Source organism: Vigna unguiculata, chromosome 5 (assembly GCF_037176805.1).
Source record: "Vigna unguiculata cultivar grain cowpea cultivar isolate G323 ecotype 2 chromosome 5, ASM3717680v1, whole genome shotgun sequence".
NCBI lineage: Eukaryota > Viridiplantae > Streptophyta > Magnoliopsida > Fabales > Fabaceae > Vigna > Vigna unguiculata.
The window spans coordinates 13,991,526-14,012,599 of NC_140796.1; the positions used below are offsets into that span (position 1 = coordinate 13,991,526).

Consider the following 21,074-nt stretch of genomic DNA (forward strand, 5'->3'; position numbering starts at 1 on the left):
CCTGATTCCAGGACAATGGAGTCCTATATCTCCTCTCATACAATGCTTCATTAGGTGCATTTCAATGCTGGAGTGATAATTGTTGTTGTAAGTAAACTCCACCAAAGGAAGCATTTCGCTCCAACTACATAGGTGATCCAACACAAGCCCTCAACAAATCCTCCAAGGACTGGATAGTCCTTTCTGACTGCCCGTGGGTCTGAGGATGATATGTTGAACTCATCCTTAATTGCGTTCCTAATGCCGCTTGCAACGACTGCCAGAATCTCGACGTAAAACTCGAATCCCTGTCTGACACTATGCTCCTTAACATATAACTCTGTCAATCTATCCATCGATAATATCTTATTGATCGACAAGAAATGAGCACACTTTGTTAGTCGATCTACAATTACCTAGATCACATCATAACCCCTTGTAGACTTTGGCAAATGAGTCACGAAGTCCATCACTATGTTGTCTCATTTCCATTGAAGGATTTCTAATAGTTCCAGCGTACCTTCCAGCCTCTGGTGTTCTCTCTAATGAAGAGTGGTAGCTTCCTTTTGAAGGTCCGATATACATGATTTGTCACCTTGGGAAAAGCGGTTCTTCAAATCATTCCAGATGTTAGTAGCTTGATCCATCCACCTTGGGAAACACAACCATGCTATTGCATCTATACCAAGACGCAGATTTGGAGTTATTATTGTTAGGTTGGACGACAATACCAAGGACAAAATCAATATTATTTGTGGCATTGAGGGTTGTGAGCATTGAGCGACTCCAAGAGTGGTAGTTTGATGCATCTAGGACATGTGCAGTGGCTACATTTTCATTGGGGTGTAGGTACAAGAAGTTGTGTGATAGTTGTTGCTTTTCTTGTTGAGTATCTGCCATGGAAGAAGACATGAAAAGATAAAAATTGAAGAAAAAAAACAAAGAACAAGAAAAGATGAATCAAGAAAGAAGAACCAGGATGGCACCGTCAAAACCCTTGTGAAAGAAAGGATCTACCGGCTCTTGATATCATATTAGACTTTGTGATCAAGGTAGAGAAAAGAAAGCATAGAATTGTATTGCATGAAGTAAAAAGAGATACAATATCTTTTATGATTAGAATATGAAAAAGGGAAGTTATTTCTTAGAAAAGATCAAACCAAAAACAGGTTAAATAAGAAAATACTCAATTGCCCAACTGTTTGATTTAGACAAAGAAAGACAGTTCTCAGAGGCAACAATCAAACACTTAGTGATTGTTAAGCTTGGTGGCTACACTACACTAAGCCATATGAAGTTGTGCAGCACCATAAAAGGGAAGTTTATCAATAAATAGAAAAAAAACAAAAGTTATATGTTTAATCTAATCATTTACTAAAATGTTCTTAAATTTATTTTGTTAAGATGATTTAAAATAATTAAATATATATATATATATATATATATTTATATATATATATATATATATATATATATATATATATATATATATATATATATATTTAAATGTGTGTATCTTTATAGCAAATCAGAGAAAAAAAGTAGTAAATTTTTTATTCAAGTAATGCTACAACTGTAGAAATATGAAATACATTAATAATAAAGCACTGTAGTGCTCTAACTCTTTAATACATGTAGATTATAAAAACAATGGATACAAAGATACACACAAAAAAATGCATGGAGTCTTTATAACGCAAAATGAAGAATAATATTATTTCCTCGGCGTATCAGAGATAAATTATATAGGAAATTAGAATCACAAATTTATTGTAAATTAGAATAATATCAAAGCCATTATTGAATACAATAAATAATATAGGAAATATATACAAACAAAATATTAGAAATATTGAAATAATATTATTAACAAAATATGTAACACCCCATTTAATTAATAACGCTAATTAAAGGAATGTCACGCAGAATAATATTAGAAACAAAGTCCTAGAGTGTGGACACTACTCCTCACAATTATCCAAGAGAAAACCCAAATAAGAAAAGGGCACACTACAATGCCATAAAAAAGTATAAAATATAAATCAACAACATTTAGAATTTTAAGCCTAAAGACCAGCAGTACACGGGCCATAGCCCTAAAGAAAAGTCTAAGTAAACTTAGATCCAGTCCAAGCAAACTATGCAGCGGAACCTCCATCACCCTGATGATTACGGAGAGTTCTCACCTCTGCTCACATCAACAAGTTGATGATCATTGCAAAAGAAAAGACCACAACACAGAACATACAACAAAAGGGTAAGCTAGAGCCAAAATTAGTTTTATCATGCAATCAGATCTACTTTCATAGTCCAATATACATACATCATCCAAGCATGCTATGATCTTCCAATCAATACACTAAGACTCGACTCGACTCGACTCATCCGGATACATATAATCTGGTCGGATTCAGCGGATGCTTGCACTTGTGGTGGATACCTCTGCTCACCCCCGAGCTATGTGTTACAAGTGTTACAATGAATCAATCCCTCACACACAAGGTTAGTCCTTATTGAGTTTCAGGCCTCTTGCTACTCTCACCACAAGAGTCAGTCTGCTCTAAGTGAGACTAACTGACTCTTTAAAGTGTCAGGATGCAACCTTACCTTGAATCCTTACCAAATTATATAGATGGGGCATCACCATGAACTCCCACTAACATGGGTCATGGAATTACGTCCCGACCACTGAAGCACTACCATGAGGTCTCACCTAGAGGCTCATGGAATTACGTACTGACACAGAACAAACATACTCAATCAATAAAGTAATATTTATCATGCACATAACTCTCATGCCAACCTTTATAACCAAATCTTCATTCATATTCCATGTTGAATCCATTCCAACTCATCCTTCCCAATCCATGAATATAGAATTTCACCTCATACCAATACCATGCCATTTTGATACCAACCACTTGATTGAAATCACATGCCAAGATTTATCCAAGCTCATCATTCACAACTCATACACCCTCTTACTCATGCATATTCACTCATCTCATGCTTTAACATAGCAATCCAACTTAACATCACATTATGCAAACAATTTAGGGATTTTAGAAATAAAACCGCAGCTTGTGTAAAGCTCAGAAAATTCTGTATTTATATTCAAATTAAATATGATTGAATTAAGAACCAAATGAAACAAGAACCAACTTAATTGAATAACTATAAAGAAAGTTGTAAACCAAACAAGCAACAAAGGTCAATGTTGTCAACAACTAAACTACAGTGATCTTGCGATAAAAACTGATCTCACTACAGAGCTCTGATTCAAGATTGAACCAGTCAAAGTCAAAAACTATGTGTTAAGTATCAACTTTTAAAATATCAGTTCGATCCAACGGTTAACGAAGTAGTAAATTTCATTTTACGAAAAGTGTGCAGTGTTGTCAACAACCAAACTACAGTGACCTTGCGATAAAAACTGCTCTCACTACATACCTCTGATTAAAGATCTGACCGGTCAAAGTCAAGAATTTTGTGTTAAGGATCAGCTGGTAAAATTTCAGCTCGATCCAACAGGTAACGCAGTAGGAATCTTCATTTTACGAAAAGTGTGCAATGTAGAAAAAGAGTAGCGCCACATCAATCAAACATACTCACACACCATACATTTTTAGTCGACCAATAGCCTCATTCAAGCATCACAGCCATACAAATAGACCAAAAATCGGAAAAATTACTTTAAATACATAAACCCTAGCTTTCCTTACCTGGAAAAAGGTAGCAGAATATCCCGACACCCAAGCAAGTGAGTACTACCGACCATGGAGCAGATTCACGATCTGTAAAACAGTGGAATAGATTCAAAATGGGTTACCATAGTGAACCCTAGTTAGAATCATAATGACAGAACTGGGAATGAAAAAAGGTACGGTGGAGAATCAACTTACATTGAAGAATGGGGTTGAGTTAACGCAAAGAAGGGTAAGACCCAAACCCTAGCAGAGCTTATGTGGAGAGAAAAGGGAAGAGCGAGAGCACTGATTTTGGCAAGTGAGTGCAGAATGAGGGGCCTTGGCTGCTTTAGGGGCCTTGTCACCCTATGGGCCAGCTTTAGGCCCAACTAATTAAGGACAACCCTTAAAAATAAGAGCAGAAAATAATTGAACCTTACAAAATATCTTTGTTATTGATTTTAATTAGAATTACAACTTTCTCTGACTGTCAAGACCAAACACTGATAATGACTCTTTTCAATCTTATCTCAAGTTCACAATCATTTTTAATAATATAGATTATTTTAAATTTTCACTATATTTAAAATCATAAAAAATAAAAAATAAATATTATATTTAATTTCAGATTATTATAGAAAACTATATTATTGAATAAAGGTCTTTTAATTTTTCGGTTGATTTGATAATTTTATAAAATTCAAGAACTTAAATTACTCATAATCATATAAATTATATAGAATTATATAGAATTAAATTTTATCAATTAAATAACTTAATTTATTAAAAAAATATACGTACATAAATTATACTTTTACCTTTTATTTATTTGTAATAAATTTATTCCTATAAAAAATAATTAATTAAAATTTTTGAAATAAAATAAACATAGAGTGACAACTAAGAGAAGAAAAAAATTTAAGATTATAAATAATATATATATATATATATATATATATATATATTCATTCCCATAAAAAATAATTAATTAAAATTTTTGAAATAAAATAAACATAAAATGACGACTAAGAGAGGAAAAAGTTTAAGATTATATATATTTGTGTATTACTATTATTATTACTAGCGAACACATAGGTGTTGTCGCGACTGTGTATTCGCATTTTTTAATTTTTAAGAAATTTAAGTTAAGATCAATAATAAATATAAAATTATTTTTTAAAATAGTTATTAAATGTAAAATTAAAAAAATAAGATATGTACAAAAAAAATTAAAATAATAATTTAAGAAAAAGAAGTTTTTAGAATAACGGTTAAAAGTAAGTTATTTATAAAATAATCAATTTTTAAAATAATTAAGGGTAAAACTAGTATTATGAAATGTGAAAACAAAAGAGAGAATCCTCTTTATATATTGTTATAGATTATTATTATTATCATTATTATTATTATTATTATTATTATTATTATTATTATTATTATTATTATTATATTTACATTTTCATTGTATCTTGAGCTGTCAAAACGGGTAACTCGGCTTGACTCACCATAGGTTAATCACTTAGTGAGTCAACCCAATCCGACTCATTATTAGCGAGCCAAAAAATTTCGAACCCGACCTGACCTATCACGGGTTGATGGGTTAAATGGGTTGGCTCACGGGCTCACTTAATTAAAAAATATTATTTTTTATTTTTTTTCAATCAAAAATAAATTATAATTCTAATTAAAATCTAAATAAACTTTAATACAATCAAAATACAAATTATCTATGTGTTGGCTAAAAAAAACAACCTAACATGACCTAAGTACAAAGCCCAACTTAACAAAAAAACACTTGTGTGACCTTTATTTGCGGGTTGGTGAGTCAACCCGACTCGCCACAGTTCAACCCGAGTGAGCTGGGTTTTAAGTAAGTCGGGTCAAAAATCAACCTGTATTGAAATTTATAAAAAAATTTCAACCCAACCCAGCCCAAACTCGTGGTGAGCCGGGTTAGCTCGCGGATTCCAACCCATTTTGACAGCTCTATACCTTACAAGTACATTTGTGTATTATTATTATTATTATTATTATTATTATATATATATATATATATATATATAATTAATAGAGAAACTATAGTCTGAAAAAATAATTATACTTTGTTAGACACAAATTAAAGTGGAGGAAAAAAATCAATAATAAGAACAAGTCAAATAGAAAAGTCCAAATCTTAATTTTAATTAGTAATGTTTTTGAGGTAAATACTAACTTGATTTCCAACTTTCTAGCAAATACTAATAAATTTAATCAATTTATTCATTATTCCAACAAAAAAAAAGTAATGGATATATGACCATTGAAACCTATTTTTGCTGTGAAATTTTTTCAACCATCAAAAGTGCTTTGCTTGTCTACTTATTAAAGCATAAATTTATGTGTAAAACAAGTGACAAGAAAAAAAAAAGAGAAACCAAGGGAGAAAGTACATTGTTCAAAGTGGTTATTGTTGTTTTCTTGTTATAATTACACATTTCTGAAGGGGATTAGTTGATATTGAGGAGAGTGAAATTGAGTTAGAATATTTGTGACAACTACAATTTGGAAGATGGCAGGTGGTGGCTTACATGTAGATGGAGTGCGTCACTATGAAGGGAATGTCACAACATTTGTACTGATTACATGTTTTGTGGCTGCAATGGGAGGTCTTCTCTTTGGATATGATCTTGGTATTACGGGAGGAGTGACTTCCATGGAACCATTTTTGATCAAGTTCTTCCCTGGTGTGCACAAACAAATGAAAGATAAATCAGAAAGCAAGAATCAATATTGCAAATTTGACAACGAACTTCTTACATTATTCACCTCTTCCTTATACCTTGCAGCACTAGTAGCTTCTTTTTTTGCTTCTACTACAACTAGAATGTTAGGGCGTAAAGCCTCTATGCTTATTGGTGGCTTATTTTTTCTTGTTGGTTCACTACTGAATGGGTTTGCCATGAACATTGCGATGCTTATCATTGGTCGTATGTTTTTAGGAATTGGAGTGGGATTTTGTAATCAGGTAAGAATTAACATGAGTTATATATTGTAATCATTTTATCTGGTTTGTCTTTTTTATTTTCCAAAGGAAAATGATGATTAACTTTTCCACCTTTGTTTATTACATCAATAGTCTGTACCAGTGTATTTGTCTGAAGTGGCTCCAGCAAAAATTAGAGGAGCACTCAATATTGGCTTCCAAATGATGATCACAATTGGTATCCTAGTTGCAAACCTAATCAACTATGGTACATCCAAGCATGAAAATGGATGGAGGATTTCTCTAGGCATTGCAGCTGTGCCAGCAATTTTGTTATGTATAGGATCTCTCTGTGTAGTTGAAACACCTAATTCTTTGATTGAAAGAGGAAAATATGAAAAAGCTAAGAAAATGTTGCAGAAGATTCGTGGCACTGACAAAATTGATGAGGAATATCAAGATCTCATTGATGCTAGTGAAATGGCAAAAAATGTAGAACATCCATGGAAGAACATTACAAGACCAAAATACAGGCCTCAACTAACTTTCTGCATTTTTATTCCAGCCTTTCAACAACTCACTGGCATCAATGTCATCATGTTTTATGCCCCAGTTCTCTTTCAAATTTTAGGCTTCGGTAATGATGCTTCTCTCATGTCTGCAGTTATCACTGGAGTTGTTAATGTTGTTGCCACACTAGTTTCTATCTTCACAGTAGACAAGTTTGGAAGAAGGGTGTTACTTCTTGAAGGTGGTGTCCAAATGTTTATTTGTCAGGTAAACATTGATTAGCCCAATAATTTTAAACTTTTTCAACCCATAACTTTAATAAAAAATTAAACCTAACTAATTTCTCTTAAGAAATGGATTTAAACCGAACTTAGTCTTACAAAATCACCTTGTAAGTTGAGGTTCATATACATCTCAAGCATGAAACTAGATATTTAAGGATAGTCTGATAGCAACAAAATAATGTGTGACACAACAAACTCAACAAATAAAAAACCTCATCAGATAGGCTTTTAATGATATGATACCATTTTAAGTAGACTTTAAGTTTAACTAGAACCAACAAAATCAACTTATAACATGAGGTTTGCACCCACATAAATACTATAAATTGAACATATATCTAATTGATGAGGGATCTCCAACCAACAATTTCTTTTATGTGAACATGCATGATTAATTTAATAAATATTACTTGAACAACTGTGGATACATTTTATAACAAACAATATTTTTGTGTAACACTGTATAAATCTTGAAACCTAAGCTAAATATAATTTGTTATATATCATGTTTCTTATTGTTAATACTTTTGATTTAAGGTGATCGTCGGAACCATGATCGGTCTAAGGTTTGGGCTAAATGGTCAAGGAGGATTTAGTAAAGTTGAAGCAGATATCTTGTTGTTCTTTATCTGTGCATATGTTGCAGCATTTGCATGGTCATGGGGACCATTGGGATGGTTGGTGCCAAGTGAAATATGTTCTCTAGAAATTCGACCAGCCGGTCAAGCTATCAATGTTGCGATCAACATGTTATTTACGTTTGCAATTGCTCAAGTCTTTCTTACCATGCTTTGTCACTTGAAGTTTGGCCTCTTCTTCTTCTTCGCGGGATTTGTGGTTATCATGACCATCTTCATTGCATTACTTTTGCCCGAAACCAAGAACGTTCCCATAGAAGAAATGAATATACTTTGGACTTCACATTGGTTTTGGAATAAAATTGTTCCCAATGATATAGATTCTAAATCTAAGGACAATAAGTCTGTTCTATAGATCCAACTGTAGTTAGGTATTGGTTATGATAAAAAAGAAACATAATTTAGAGAAGGTGTAATCTTTTCAAAATTATGTAATAAAAATAAATGAGTTGTTTTCAATCTTATTGTTGCATCTTATTTTAAGTAAAATTCCTTAATTCATTAAGTAAAAAGAATTATTGTAGGTTGTCTTTTAGATTTTTGAAATATTACATTTAATTCACTATGATGTCTTATTTATACATGCATATATATAAATATATATATATATATATATATATATATATATATATATATATATATATATATATATATATATATGCCTAAATATTCTTTTGGACTTTATTCTCGTTGTGTTTGTTCAATATGGTCCTCTTTTTCATTGGATGTTCAATTAGGTCATAATTTTCGTCAATTTAGTCGTTTATGCTAATAATGTTTAAATAGTTAACATCTATGAACAATGTATGTCACATGTCAGATCGTAATTTTTTTAATTTAAAAAAATAATCCACGTGTTAAATCAGCATCGTGTCACGTGCCACATGTCAGTTCATGGTTGTGTCATTTCTTATTATTCAATTTAGTCACTATATTTGTTATTTTTGTCGAATTCAATCTTATTTTTTGTTAAAATGGATCAATTGTTTCCCTTCGACCAAATTTAATTTTTATATTAATATTATACTAATATTTTTATTAAATTTACATTTTTATTAATTATTTTTGATATAAATTATTAGATTTAATTATAAATTTAATATAATTCTTATATCAATTATTAAATAGAATATAATTATTTAAAATATTATTAGAAAATAATTATTAAATATTTTAGAAAAATATACTAATATGTCTAAAATTGACATTTAAATCTAAAACATTTAATATTTCTATTTTATTTTAGATACTAAAATTTAAAATGTTTTAGTCTTAAATGTCAATTTTAGAAATATTAGTATATTTTTCTAAAATATTTCCGTTCTAACCAAAATTTGGAGTGTGAATCTTTGTACAAGTGATGACAAGATCCAATAGGTAACTTTAATGCTCTTGAATCCTGATGACCGGAATATCATTCCTCATGACTTTTCAACCCTCTAGTAAGAGAGTTTTGGATCTTTTAGGTATATATAAACTCCTCACAAATAGAATTGAAAAGGTATATAAAAATATAAAGATTCTACTAATTTATATTAAAAAGATAAACTAGAAACACAATCAAAATATTAAAATATTAATCTAGTTAAAATACAATTAATTATATTCAATTTTAATAATTTTAGATTTATCATTTTTAGATACTAAACTTAATCCAATTATTTTATATTAAAATATTATATCATTAACTCAAGAGGGAATAAATTATGTTAAATGATATTTTATATTTTATTTTCATATTTTGATCTGATTTTGTTCTTCTAACTTTAATTAATAAAATGAGAATAAACATTTTTTTGCGAACCTATAAAATTACACCAGTGCAATAAGGGCTTTTTGCCCCGGTCATTTTCTTCATTTTGCCTCGGGTCTGGAACCGAGGCATATTGGGGTGAGGCCAAAAGGTACCTCTTTTGGCCTCGGTTGTTACCCGAAACCATAAAGTCTCTTTTATGCCTCGGTTCTAACTGAACCGGAGCCATAGGTAAAAATATTTTTTTTTAATTAAAATTTTCACGAGACATGTCCCTCTGCACGTTCTTGATGATAGGTTTAACGAACCTCCGCGTCACCACCGTCATCCGCCTCATTCTCCTTCTCTTCTTCCTCCTCCTCCGCCTCCTCCTCCGCTTCCCTGCAATACAACATCACACCGAAACAGAACCCCGTCCCAGCACAAAGCTCTCACATTTCATCTTCCCCAAACGTTCACACCCAAGAACAAATCAGAAATAGAGAAACAGAGAGTCGGAGTCTCGGACAGGAGTGGTCGTTGTCGCGGCGGCCGGAGGGCTGGTTTCCTTGGTGCTCGCGGACCCAGTGTCGGTGGCTGGCGTGGTGGCAGCGAATGCGTGCCGGCGTCAATCGTTGACGTAGTCCCAGGCGAGCAGGGCCGCGCAGCCGTGAGAGGGATTAGGGTTTGCGTTGCGTTGTCCTCCGTGAAGACTGTAGCGGCGGCGGTTCCGAGGGTGACGGAGACTCTACGTTGCGTTGTTCTCCTCTTCGTAAACCAGTTCTTCCGTGAGGAGAGTGAGGAGAGTGTGCGCAGAGGGGAACAGTGAGTGTGGGGTGGTGGTGGAATAGTGAGGAGAGTGTGGGGTGGTGGTGGAACAGTGAGGAGAGTGTGCGCAGAGGGGAAGAGTGAGGAGAGTGTTGTCGTAGAGAGAGATGGAGCAGCGGCGCGCGAGGAAGAAGTAAAGGAGATGCCCTAATTAAATTATATGGCCTCGGTTCAATTAATAACCGAGGCATATAGCCCTATTTGGTCCCGGTTCAGTGCCACCCGAGGCCAAAGACGTAACCGCTAGTGGCATTTTTGAAATTTCTAGTCACCTTTTTGGCTTCGGGTCTATTCAACCGAAGCATATAAGGACCTTTTGGCACCGGTTTTTTTTAAACCGAAGCCTATAACACCTTTTGGCTTCGGGCTTTTCTTGAACCGAGGCATAAAAGTTGCTTGAAATTGCAAAAATGCCACCGCGTCGTTATATGCTTCGGTTCCTTACCAACCGAGACCTATAAGGCGAGGTAAAAATGCAATTTTGCACTAGTGTTACTTTATAACAGTCACGGTTTTTATAAAAAGATAACATTATAATATTTTAATAATAAAAGGTTAAGTTACAAAAGTTTTTAATAAGGAAAATTCCTTTTTGTTCCAGAAAAAATTGATATTTTTTACCAAAGACAAAATTTTAAGAAGTTTTATGACTTAAAGTAATATAAAAAGTACACTGAGGGTCGGAAAGAATAGTTTCCCTTGACCTTGGGGTTAATCTCTTATTTATAGACAAAACAGTTATAAATATCCTAACTGACTAACCAAAATATCTCATATAAAAAATATCTTAATAAAATATCAACTAGGTGCATAGACTTTCATGAATCGGGTCGATCAAGACTGCTCCTCATCGCCCTATGTCAAGCTTTAATCGTCGATCAAGACTGCTCTTCAATGCCCCAAATCGAGCTTTAATCGTCGATAAAGACTGTTCTTCATTGCCCCAAAACGAGCTTTAATCGTCGCTTTAAACGACTCTTCACCGTCCTCGAGATGAATTTTAATCATTGCTTTAGACGACTCTTCACCGCCCCCGAGCCAAGCTCGAGGTTTGTCATTTTAAGGCTTTTCACCGCCCCCGAGCCGAGCTCAAGGTTTGTCGTTTTAACGGCTATTCATCGTCCCCGAGCCGAGCTCAAGGTTTGTTGCTTTAACGGCTCTTCACCGTCCCCAAGCCGAGCTCGAGATTTGTCATTTTAACGACTCTTAACCGCCCTGAGCCGAGCTCGAGGTTTGTCGCTTTAACGACTCTTCACAACCCCTGAGCCGAGCTCGAGATTTGTCGAATTGATATGAGTAATGAACTTTGAACATAGATCAAGGTTAGTTATACACATAATATAACTCAAATTATATATATCAATGATAATATTTATTGAAATAAATTTATAAATCAATATAAATAATTGCCATGCATAAAAAAGTTTTATAAATGATTTTCTTACGTAAAATATTCATTATTTTTTTAAAATATTGTTTTTGGTATTGTTTTGTGAAATCAAATTTTCTAAAATGCCATATAAAAAGTTATTTCCGAATTGTATAACATTTTAAAAAAATCATTCTTACATATAAAAAAGTTTTATAAGTATTTTTAAAATGACATATTTTTATGTATTATTTAATAAAATTAATTTTTCCAAATATTATTTTACTTAAAAGTAACTTACTTTTATCAAACAAGCCAAGATACACTGGAGTCTGTGTACGGTTTTTTTTTGCAAAAGTTTAGTTTGAAATTTAATTATAGCTACCGAAAAATAAGTGTATATATTTTAATATTAAAGCATAAGAAAATGAACCTTCCTTAATTCTTGGTACTATTCAGATCGTGGTCGCAGTTTCCAGAATTTTCGTTTCTCACTCAACACGTCCTATGACACTTTCGACTCTACCAACACCTCTATCAGAAACCTCTAGCCCCTTCCGTTGTGCGAAACCACGACATCGCGAAGACGCATCAATACACGATACACCGAAAGTGTTGTTTGAAGGTATTCACTGTTCCGGAGGAGGATGATCTCAAAATCGATGAAGATTATTTTGTTGTAGTCGCTGAGCTGCCACAAACGGAGATTTTTGTAGTTATATTCATTATAGGTTCCCTTAATTTCTGCAGTCGTGGTCACGAATCCTACAGTGTTTAAGGGATTTGGTGGATTGCACGAATTCCTGATTCAACTTTCCATCCATCCGAACACAAAATTTGCTGCTTCAAAGCCCTTTTGCCTTTGATCATGGTCATGGTGAATGAGGGCTTCGGCGCCCAAAATCGAGCTCCGGGCAGACTTTGTAAAGGTTGCTATGTAAGGGGATTCGTGTTGACGGTAATAGGTCACAGAAGCAGTTGAATAAGGATGACCATCACGGATTGGATGGTGTTGGGGAAAGTTTATGGTCCACATGCTTCTGATCGGTTTGCGTTTTGGAGTCGCGATTTGGGGTTCACTGGCACGTTTTTTTGCGGACAAAACACTATCAGTGGTAGCAAATCCGCTTTCATGGTCGATGGCGTTGCGGCATTTCCTGGTGATGGGTTCGGGTGGAACGTTCTCTCAAGCGTGATTTTCTGCCTCCGGAGGGTTTCTCACAATCGTGTGGTCACTTTTCTTTTTTTTCTGATAGGGCTTGGTAATATGTTTTACCGAGTGTTTACGGTGGGCGTCAAATATTTCGACAAAAAAATTGATATTTTTTATCGAAAACAAAATTTTAAAATTTTAAGAACTTTTCTGATTTAACGTAAAATAAAAAGTATACTGAAGATCAGAAAGAATATTTTCTCTTTGATTTCGGAGGATAATCTCTTATTTATACATAAAACATTTACAAATATCTTAATCGACTTATCAAAATATTTAATATAAAAAATATCTTAATAAAATATTAATTAAGTTTATAGACTTTCATGAATCGGGTTGAATATTGGACGACTAGGAGAGTACATTTTTTATAAAAATCACATTCTTTCTAAAAACACTTCATTTATATGTTTTTTTCGATTCTAATTTCAACATTCATATGATTGAATATCAAAGACAATAAGAGTGTTCCTAGGGAAGAGTTTTATATAACCATCCCATTAAAGAGTCAAACTAAGTTTTTATTTTGCCAAATTTTAGGCATTTTAACTCTTGGGTTGCATGTGTGCCTTAGGGTGACGCATGTGACTCAAGGTTGTTTTTGGTGAATCTTTATTGTTCTTTGATCATGATGTTATGTTTAGAACTCTAATCAGGGTTTTGATCGGTCGTTAAGGTGATCTTATGTGTTTTAGAGCTTTAGAGGACAATATAAGAAAATAAGTTTCTCTATCTCAAGTGAGAAAAGCTAATTTTAACTATTTACATGTTTATTTTTGTTTAATTGTTACATGTGCATGTAATTTGTAATCTTGAGTCTATCATTAGCTTACCCTCATTTATTTAATGGTTGTTTGTGCCTTAATGATAGTTTCTATGAGGTGAGCAAACAATGTTACATGTGTTGATGGTACTAACTAATAGATTGAATGTTGTGACTTAGAGTGCTTTTGAAAGTGATGTACATAGATAGATAGATCATATGTTGCATGTATTTTGTTAGTCTTGTTTTGTATTTTGAAGGAATTTGATGAGAAGACTTTAATTACACTATATTGATATATTTGTGTATATTTCTTCTGTCCATGTGACCAGGTTTGCATAATATATACTTAAATTGTAGGAATCCAATATTTTAAAAATATTCTATTTTTTGGGTTGTTATAGTTTTCATACGATATTATGATTTTTTTTTAATTAGGGAAGTTTTCATAAAAAAAAAACCACAAACATTTTAAATTTAATATTTTAAAAAACAACATAATTTATTTTTATTTTAAATCTTTAAAAAGTGTGCTTAAATTAATTATTTAATATTATAATTATAAATTTAAAACATAATATTTCATTAAAAAAATAGAATTTTCTTAATTTTTTAAAATAAGAAGTTATTTTCAATATTATCATAAGATTAGTTGTTTTTTATAAAAAATATTTATATAAAAAATGATTTATGATTATAAAGGAACATAATGCATATTTTAATATTAGAATTTTGAACATAATTACTATTAAAAAAAATCCTAAAAACTGTTTAAAAGTAAAAGACTATTTTAAATATTTTTGTCATAAAATTATTTGTTTCTTTTAAAAAAAAATATATTTTATAATTGTAAAGAATTATTTATTTTCCATTTACTAAAATAATTCTAAAACTATTTAATGTTATTTAACTGGATTAAGAAGATTTGATTGTAAATATAAATATAAGAAAGATTAAATACATTATTAAAGGTAAGCAAAAATAACCGTATATTTATAGAAGAAAAAGAAATAAAGGAAATTGAGACAGTTAAATCAGATAATGTAAAACTAAACTTCAATGCTAGACAGCAGCAGTGAGTGGATAGTGGCTTTCCTCATATCTAATTCTTTCTCTTGTTAAATCTGCAGTATACATTTTCACAGGTATATTACACCAATATTTATTAGTACTTTCCATAGATATTTCCATAGATATTATTAAGGTGATGTAATTCACTTTTACTAGTTTACATGGTGAGTCTTCAACCACAGAATACAATTTATATTGTTGTGAAAAAAGTAAAGGATAGATCTCCATGTAATACATAAGGGGTCACTAATTATTGAACCCACACTTATCATTTCTATGAGGTGGGAGTTGTGGACCAATTATTTCAGAACAATTTTTATTAGGATTAAATATTCCTTTCATACATATTATTAAGATCTTCTAATACACTATAAGTGTTTTACTTGTGGACTTCCTTAAAATAGAACAGTGGTTATATTGTTGTACAAAATATTTAAGGCAGGTCACTAGTTAATAGGTCAATGGTCACCTGTCATTCCATCTAAAGTTATCATATATACTATTGTTTTTTCATTGACAATGGGTTAAGTGGAAAGAAAAGAGCACAAAATAATAACAATGCCATACATCTACTACATTGCTCCAACCACATACTGTTAAACAGTTCAAAGTACAAATCACAAGTTTAAATCCTTAAGTGAAATTTAAACACCTTACAAATAAAACACAATAAATATTTATGAGTTACATAAGTGAAATATTATCCAAAGCATATTATATATCCTTTGAGATCTTCCCAGCTTCAAACAATATATTTCACGTATTTTGTCTAACCCTTTTTTCCTGCTCTACGCGAAAGAAATGACGCCTTCGTCAACAACACCTTCAACTCTTCTTCCTTTGGTGGTATGAGCGAAAAACTTGTTTCCTCATCTTCACCACTTCTCCTTCCCCCTTTCTATGTCGTCCACAACCCTAACTCTCGATGCTTTGTAGTGTTTTACGAAAACCACTCTTCATTTTTCTCACTCTTCACACTTTTTCTCACTACGAAAATTGTCGTTTCTCTTCTCTCACTCTTCCCACTCTCTAGTTTTCTCTTTCACTAACTTTCTCACTTCCTCACGTGCCACCCCCACTTTTGCAAATAAAAAAATTCAAAATTGAATTTCCACGTCAAAGAATAATATAGTAGTCAAATTGTAGTAGTCAATGAATCATTATCCAAGAAACATCAACTTCACCTTTAAATCTACCTAATCCGTTCCTCTCCCTCTCCCTCTCCTTGAGATCATCCCTTTAAAAAAAACACAACTTAAATCTATGTATTTTTAAAGATCGGGAACTAAATTGATCCAAAATTTTTAAAAAGGGACTAATTTCAACTTTTATTAAAAGTTAAGAAACCAAAAACATATTTAATCTAATATTTATCTATCCTTATGTCCATACAGGAGAACTACTCTTGATAAATTTTCGGTAACAGTTTTCTAATATATATATATATATATATATATATATATATATATATATATATATATATATATATATATATATATATATATATATATATATATATATATATATTCATAAGAGGATTACTTTTGGTAAATTTTCGATAACAATTTTTAGACATGCACATTTTAGTATCCATTTTACATTAGTATAAATTATTAACTTATTTTATTAATTATATTATCTTTTAAATTTTGTATTTTTTTACAATTATATTTTACGAACATGCTTTTTTATAAAGTTAATAACATTTTTATTTTAATAATAATTAGTATAATTAATTTTTTATTTTTGTATAATCATAGCTCATGGGTGTTTCCACTAGAACCTCAATTAAGGTTTAATTAGTCGAATGATACCAATTTCGTTCAGATGTGTCAGTTTGGTATTCACTTTTAAAAATGTGTAAATTGAGTCACAACTTTTGAAAAGATATCTCAATTAAATCTCTTTCAGACAAAAATTATTAACATCATTAACAGTATTGATATTTAAAATGACTTACAAAATTAAGTATTGATATTTATATTAAGATTTAGTGATACAAGTCATGAATAAAGTTAACGGCATTAATAATTTTTTTTTCTCTAAAAAGTACCTAATTGAGACACTTTTTAAAAGTTGAAACTCATTGATAAATTTGAAAAGCGGGTACCAAACTGATACATCTGAACGAAAATGGATACCAAACGACTAAATAAATTCCTCAGATAATAAAGAAGATAAATTTTTTAATCATCTTAAATATTTTTACCCATTTTACCGTTATTAATATAAATTATTTATTATTTTATTTTTAAATTTTATAATTATTTTTTAAAAATTTTAATTAATTAACTTATTATTTTACAATTAAATTGTATAATTATTTTTTAGAACTTAATTAACTCCCTGTAATAAAATTATAAAAATTATTATTTTTTATATTATTTCTTTTAAATTGTTTACAGTAATTATGTTTTAAAATTTAATTAACTACTTATAGTAAAATTATAAAAATTATTTATTTTATATATTTATTATCTATTATCTATTATAATATATTATAATATAAGAAGATATTAAGAAATTTATTTTAAGGTTAAATATGTTTTTGGTCCCTTAACTTTTAGTCAATTTTGGAATTAATCCATTTCGAAACTTTGGACCAATTTAGTCATTCATCTTTCGAAATACGTGGATTTAGTCCTTTTAATCAAATTTTGTTAAGTTTATTTGACATTTCAAACACGTTTCATAATAGTATTTGACTTAACATTAAAGAAAAAATATGTCAAACAATATAAACAACTTAAATACAATCCTGATAATGTTTAACCCTTTATTTTGATTAATGAAACATCAAATAAATCTAACAAAATTTGATTAAAATGACTAAATCTACATATTTCGAAAGATGAAGGACTAAATTGGTCAAAAGTTTTGAAATGGACTAATTTCAAAATTCACTGAAAGTTAAAGGACCAAAAACATATTTAACCCTTTATTTTATTATCCATTTTATTTTGTTTGATAAATGTTCTAAAAGTTAGTTTTTTAATCATTTGATATTTTTAATTTCTTTTTTATTTATATTTATTTTACTACCTTATGTGCATGACAATTATTTTAATATTTTATACATTTATTGTTTTATTTTTTATTTTATTTATTTTTATTTATTTTGCTAGTAGAATTTATTTTACTTTTCTATCCATTTATTTTTATTTTTAACCTAATTTGTCTATTCTAATTTTTTTATTTTATCATTTTCTTGCTTCTAATGGGTCATTTATAAATTATTAAAGAATATCTTATATTTAAAATAGAAATTTTTTATACTATTTTTTTCATTGTTTCTCTAAAATGTTATTTTACTCTTTTATCCATTTCATTTATTTTTAAACTGATTTACCGCAAAAATAACAATATATTTCAACTTCATCATTTAATATTTAATAAATTGTTATTTTAGCTCTTAAGTACAACTAGGATGTCAACCTACGGATAGGGTAGGGGTAGTAGCTTCCCTTACCCTATCCGCTTAGAGATGGCAACGGGTCGGGTCGGGTCGGGCAGGATAGTGCCTACCCGCAACCCGACCCGTCACAAAAAAATTCGCCCGTTACCCGTCCGTTTACCCGTCGGGTATCCGCTTAAAAAATATCGGCGGATATTTTTAAAACTCGCGGGTACCCGTGGATACCCGATACCCGCAAATATTTAAAAAATTTATATTTTATAAATCTTTTAATATAGAATTATAAAAATAAAATATAAAATTAAATTAAATTTTAATTATAATTAAATTTGACATAATAAAATATACTGCTAATTTTAATTTTAATTAAATTTAACTTAATAAAATATAAATTAAATTTTCATTTTCATTTTTTTGCAGGTAACGGGTACCCGCGGGTACGGATAGTATGATACCCGTACCCGACCCGTTTATAATACCCGCTACCCACGGGTAATAAATACTCGCTACCCGCGGGTATTAACTATCTGTCACGGATTTTATCCGCGGACACGGGTATTTTTGCCATGCCTATATCCGCCTTGTATCCGTACCCATATCTGTCAGGTATCCGTTATACGGGTATCCACATAATTTTTTAATATTCACCGATATCCACGAGTACCTGCGGGTATTTAAAATAAATATTTAACAACATAGTTTAATCGTAAATTCAAATAAAATACAATAAATAACATTCATAAATTTTAAACAAAGTCCAAATAACCCATTTAAATAGTGTTGAATGATAGTTTACAAAGAAATTAATTTTTTTTAAACTAATTGATAAAGAAATAACTCTTTCAAACTCAATATGTTAATATTTTAATTATGTTTTTTTTTAATTTAAATTAGAGTATAGTAGGTACGAGTATCCATGGGTACACATACTATGATACCCATACATGTCTCGTTAACATGCAGGTAATAAAAATACTCGTACTCGTTATCCGCGGGTATCCATTTACGATATTCATTTCCTACCTGTTGCGGGTTTTATAATTTTATCTGCAGATACCCTGTATGGTACGGAATTTTTTGACATCCCTAAGTAAAACTATTGTATTTTCTCAAATTTAAAATTTATTCTAATTATGTACACTCTTCATACATTTTGATAAAAATGAATCTTATGAAATATCACTCTTAAACCGGAATTCGAAAGAAAATTTAAAAATGTATAAAATGATGAAATTAGTTTAAATAGGATATAATAGAATAAGATACTTTTTAAAAAAAGTACTTAAATTAAAAGTATTATGAAAAGTACTACAAATTGCATTTTTTTTAAATAAAAATGTTAGTTACGCTAGTATTATGAAATAAAGTTTAAATAACTTTAAATAAAAATTTTCATTTTAATTTTAAAGCACGATAAATTGCAATTTTGCATCTTCTGTTTTCAGTTTTTTTTTTTATCCGTCTTCTATCTTGTGCTCATGCATCTTAACAATAATTTATTCACAATGAAGGTTTAACATGTCATTTTTCTTGAACCTGATGTCACGTTCAAGTTTCAATTTTTTCTCTCTTTTAATGAATTGAACGTTCATAGCGGTTCTTATTTTTGGAATTAAAGTTTGGAAACATAAAATTAAATATAACAAGAAATAAAAAAAACTATTAAGATATTTTTTTATTTTATCTCCCTATTTATTGTGTTCATCTCTAACTTTCTCATGTTTTCTTTTGACTTTTGAGAAATAAAGAAGTTAAATACAAATTCACTCATTATTTCTTCTCTCATTTCTCACATGTTATATTTGATAGTTTAATTCGTCTTATTTTAACTCTTTTTTATTTTTACAGCTACAATAAAAAGTTTATTCTCTACGATGAAGATTATTAAAATGAGATTTCAAAATAAAATGGAAGATGAACTTCTTTACATTGAAAAATTAAAGTAATTGAAACATTTATATCTAGTTCAATTATTGATGAATTCAAGGATTTGAAAGAATGAAGAAAATTCTTTAGACATGTCTAATTTTTTTTATATTTATAGTTTAGCTATACTCAATTTTGTGCTCATTTTTATTGTATCGGTTATATAATTAAATATATAAATTTTGTCAATATCTGTCACTAACTAACATTAACTTATTTATTTTAGTTAGTGTTTGTTAATTTGATACAAACTTATTTACTTTTCATATTAATTTTAGTTAGCATTCACCCAAAAAATAAAATCCTTTATTTATAAATACTACAACAAAATTCCATATTTGCGGGGAACAATTCCTATCTAATCTCTCGCAAAACGATTTAGCGAGGAAACCGAATCATAGCTAAATCATAGATAAATAATTAGCGAGGAAACTACTATGTTGCTAATCCCTAACAAATTGGTTGTAGTTAATCTCTAGCAAACTAGTTGTAGCAAATTCGTATCTAATCCTTAACAAAATATTTGTACAAATTCCTAGCTAATTCCTAGCAAAATGTTTGAAGCAAATTCCTAACTAATTCCTAGCAAACTAGTTATAGCAAATCCCTAGCTAATCCCTAGCAAAGTGGTTGTAGCAAATCTCTCGTTAATCCCTAGTAAAATATTTGTAGCAAATTCCTAGCAAAGTGGTTGTAGC

The 21,074-nt window shown here is 30.4% G+C and overlaps 1 protein-coding gene across 1 annotated transcript; it reads left to right on the plus strand.

Annotated features, from left to right (window-relative positions):
• The first annotated feature begins 6,096 nt into the window (after nt 1-6,096).
• Nucleotides 6,097-8,461, plus strand: LOC114184380 (sugar transport protein 10-like). The gene is made up of 3 exons (XM_028071692.2): nt 6,097-6,669; nt 6,781-7,404; nt 7,959-8,461. The coding sequence occupies exons 1-3, from the start codon at nt 6,214-6,216 to the stop codon at nt 8,412-8,414; spliced, it is 1,536 nt and encodes a 511-aa protein (XP_027927493.2). The 5' UTR covers nt 6,097-6,213; the 3' UTR covers nt 8,415-8,461.
• The last annotated feature ends 12,613 nt before the right edge of the window (nt 8,462-21,074 follow it).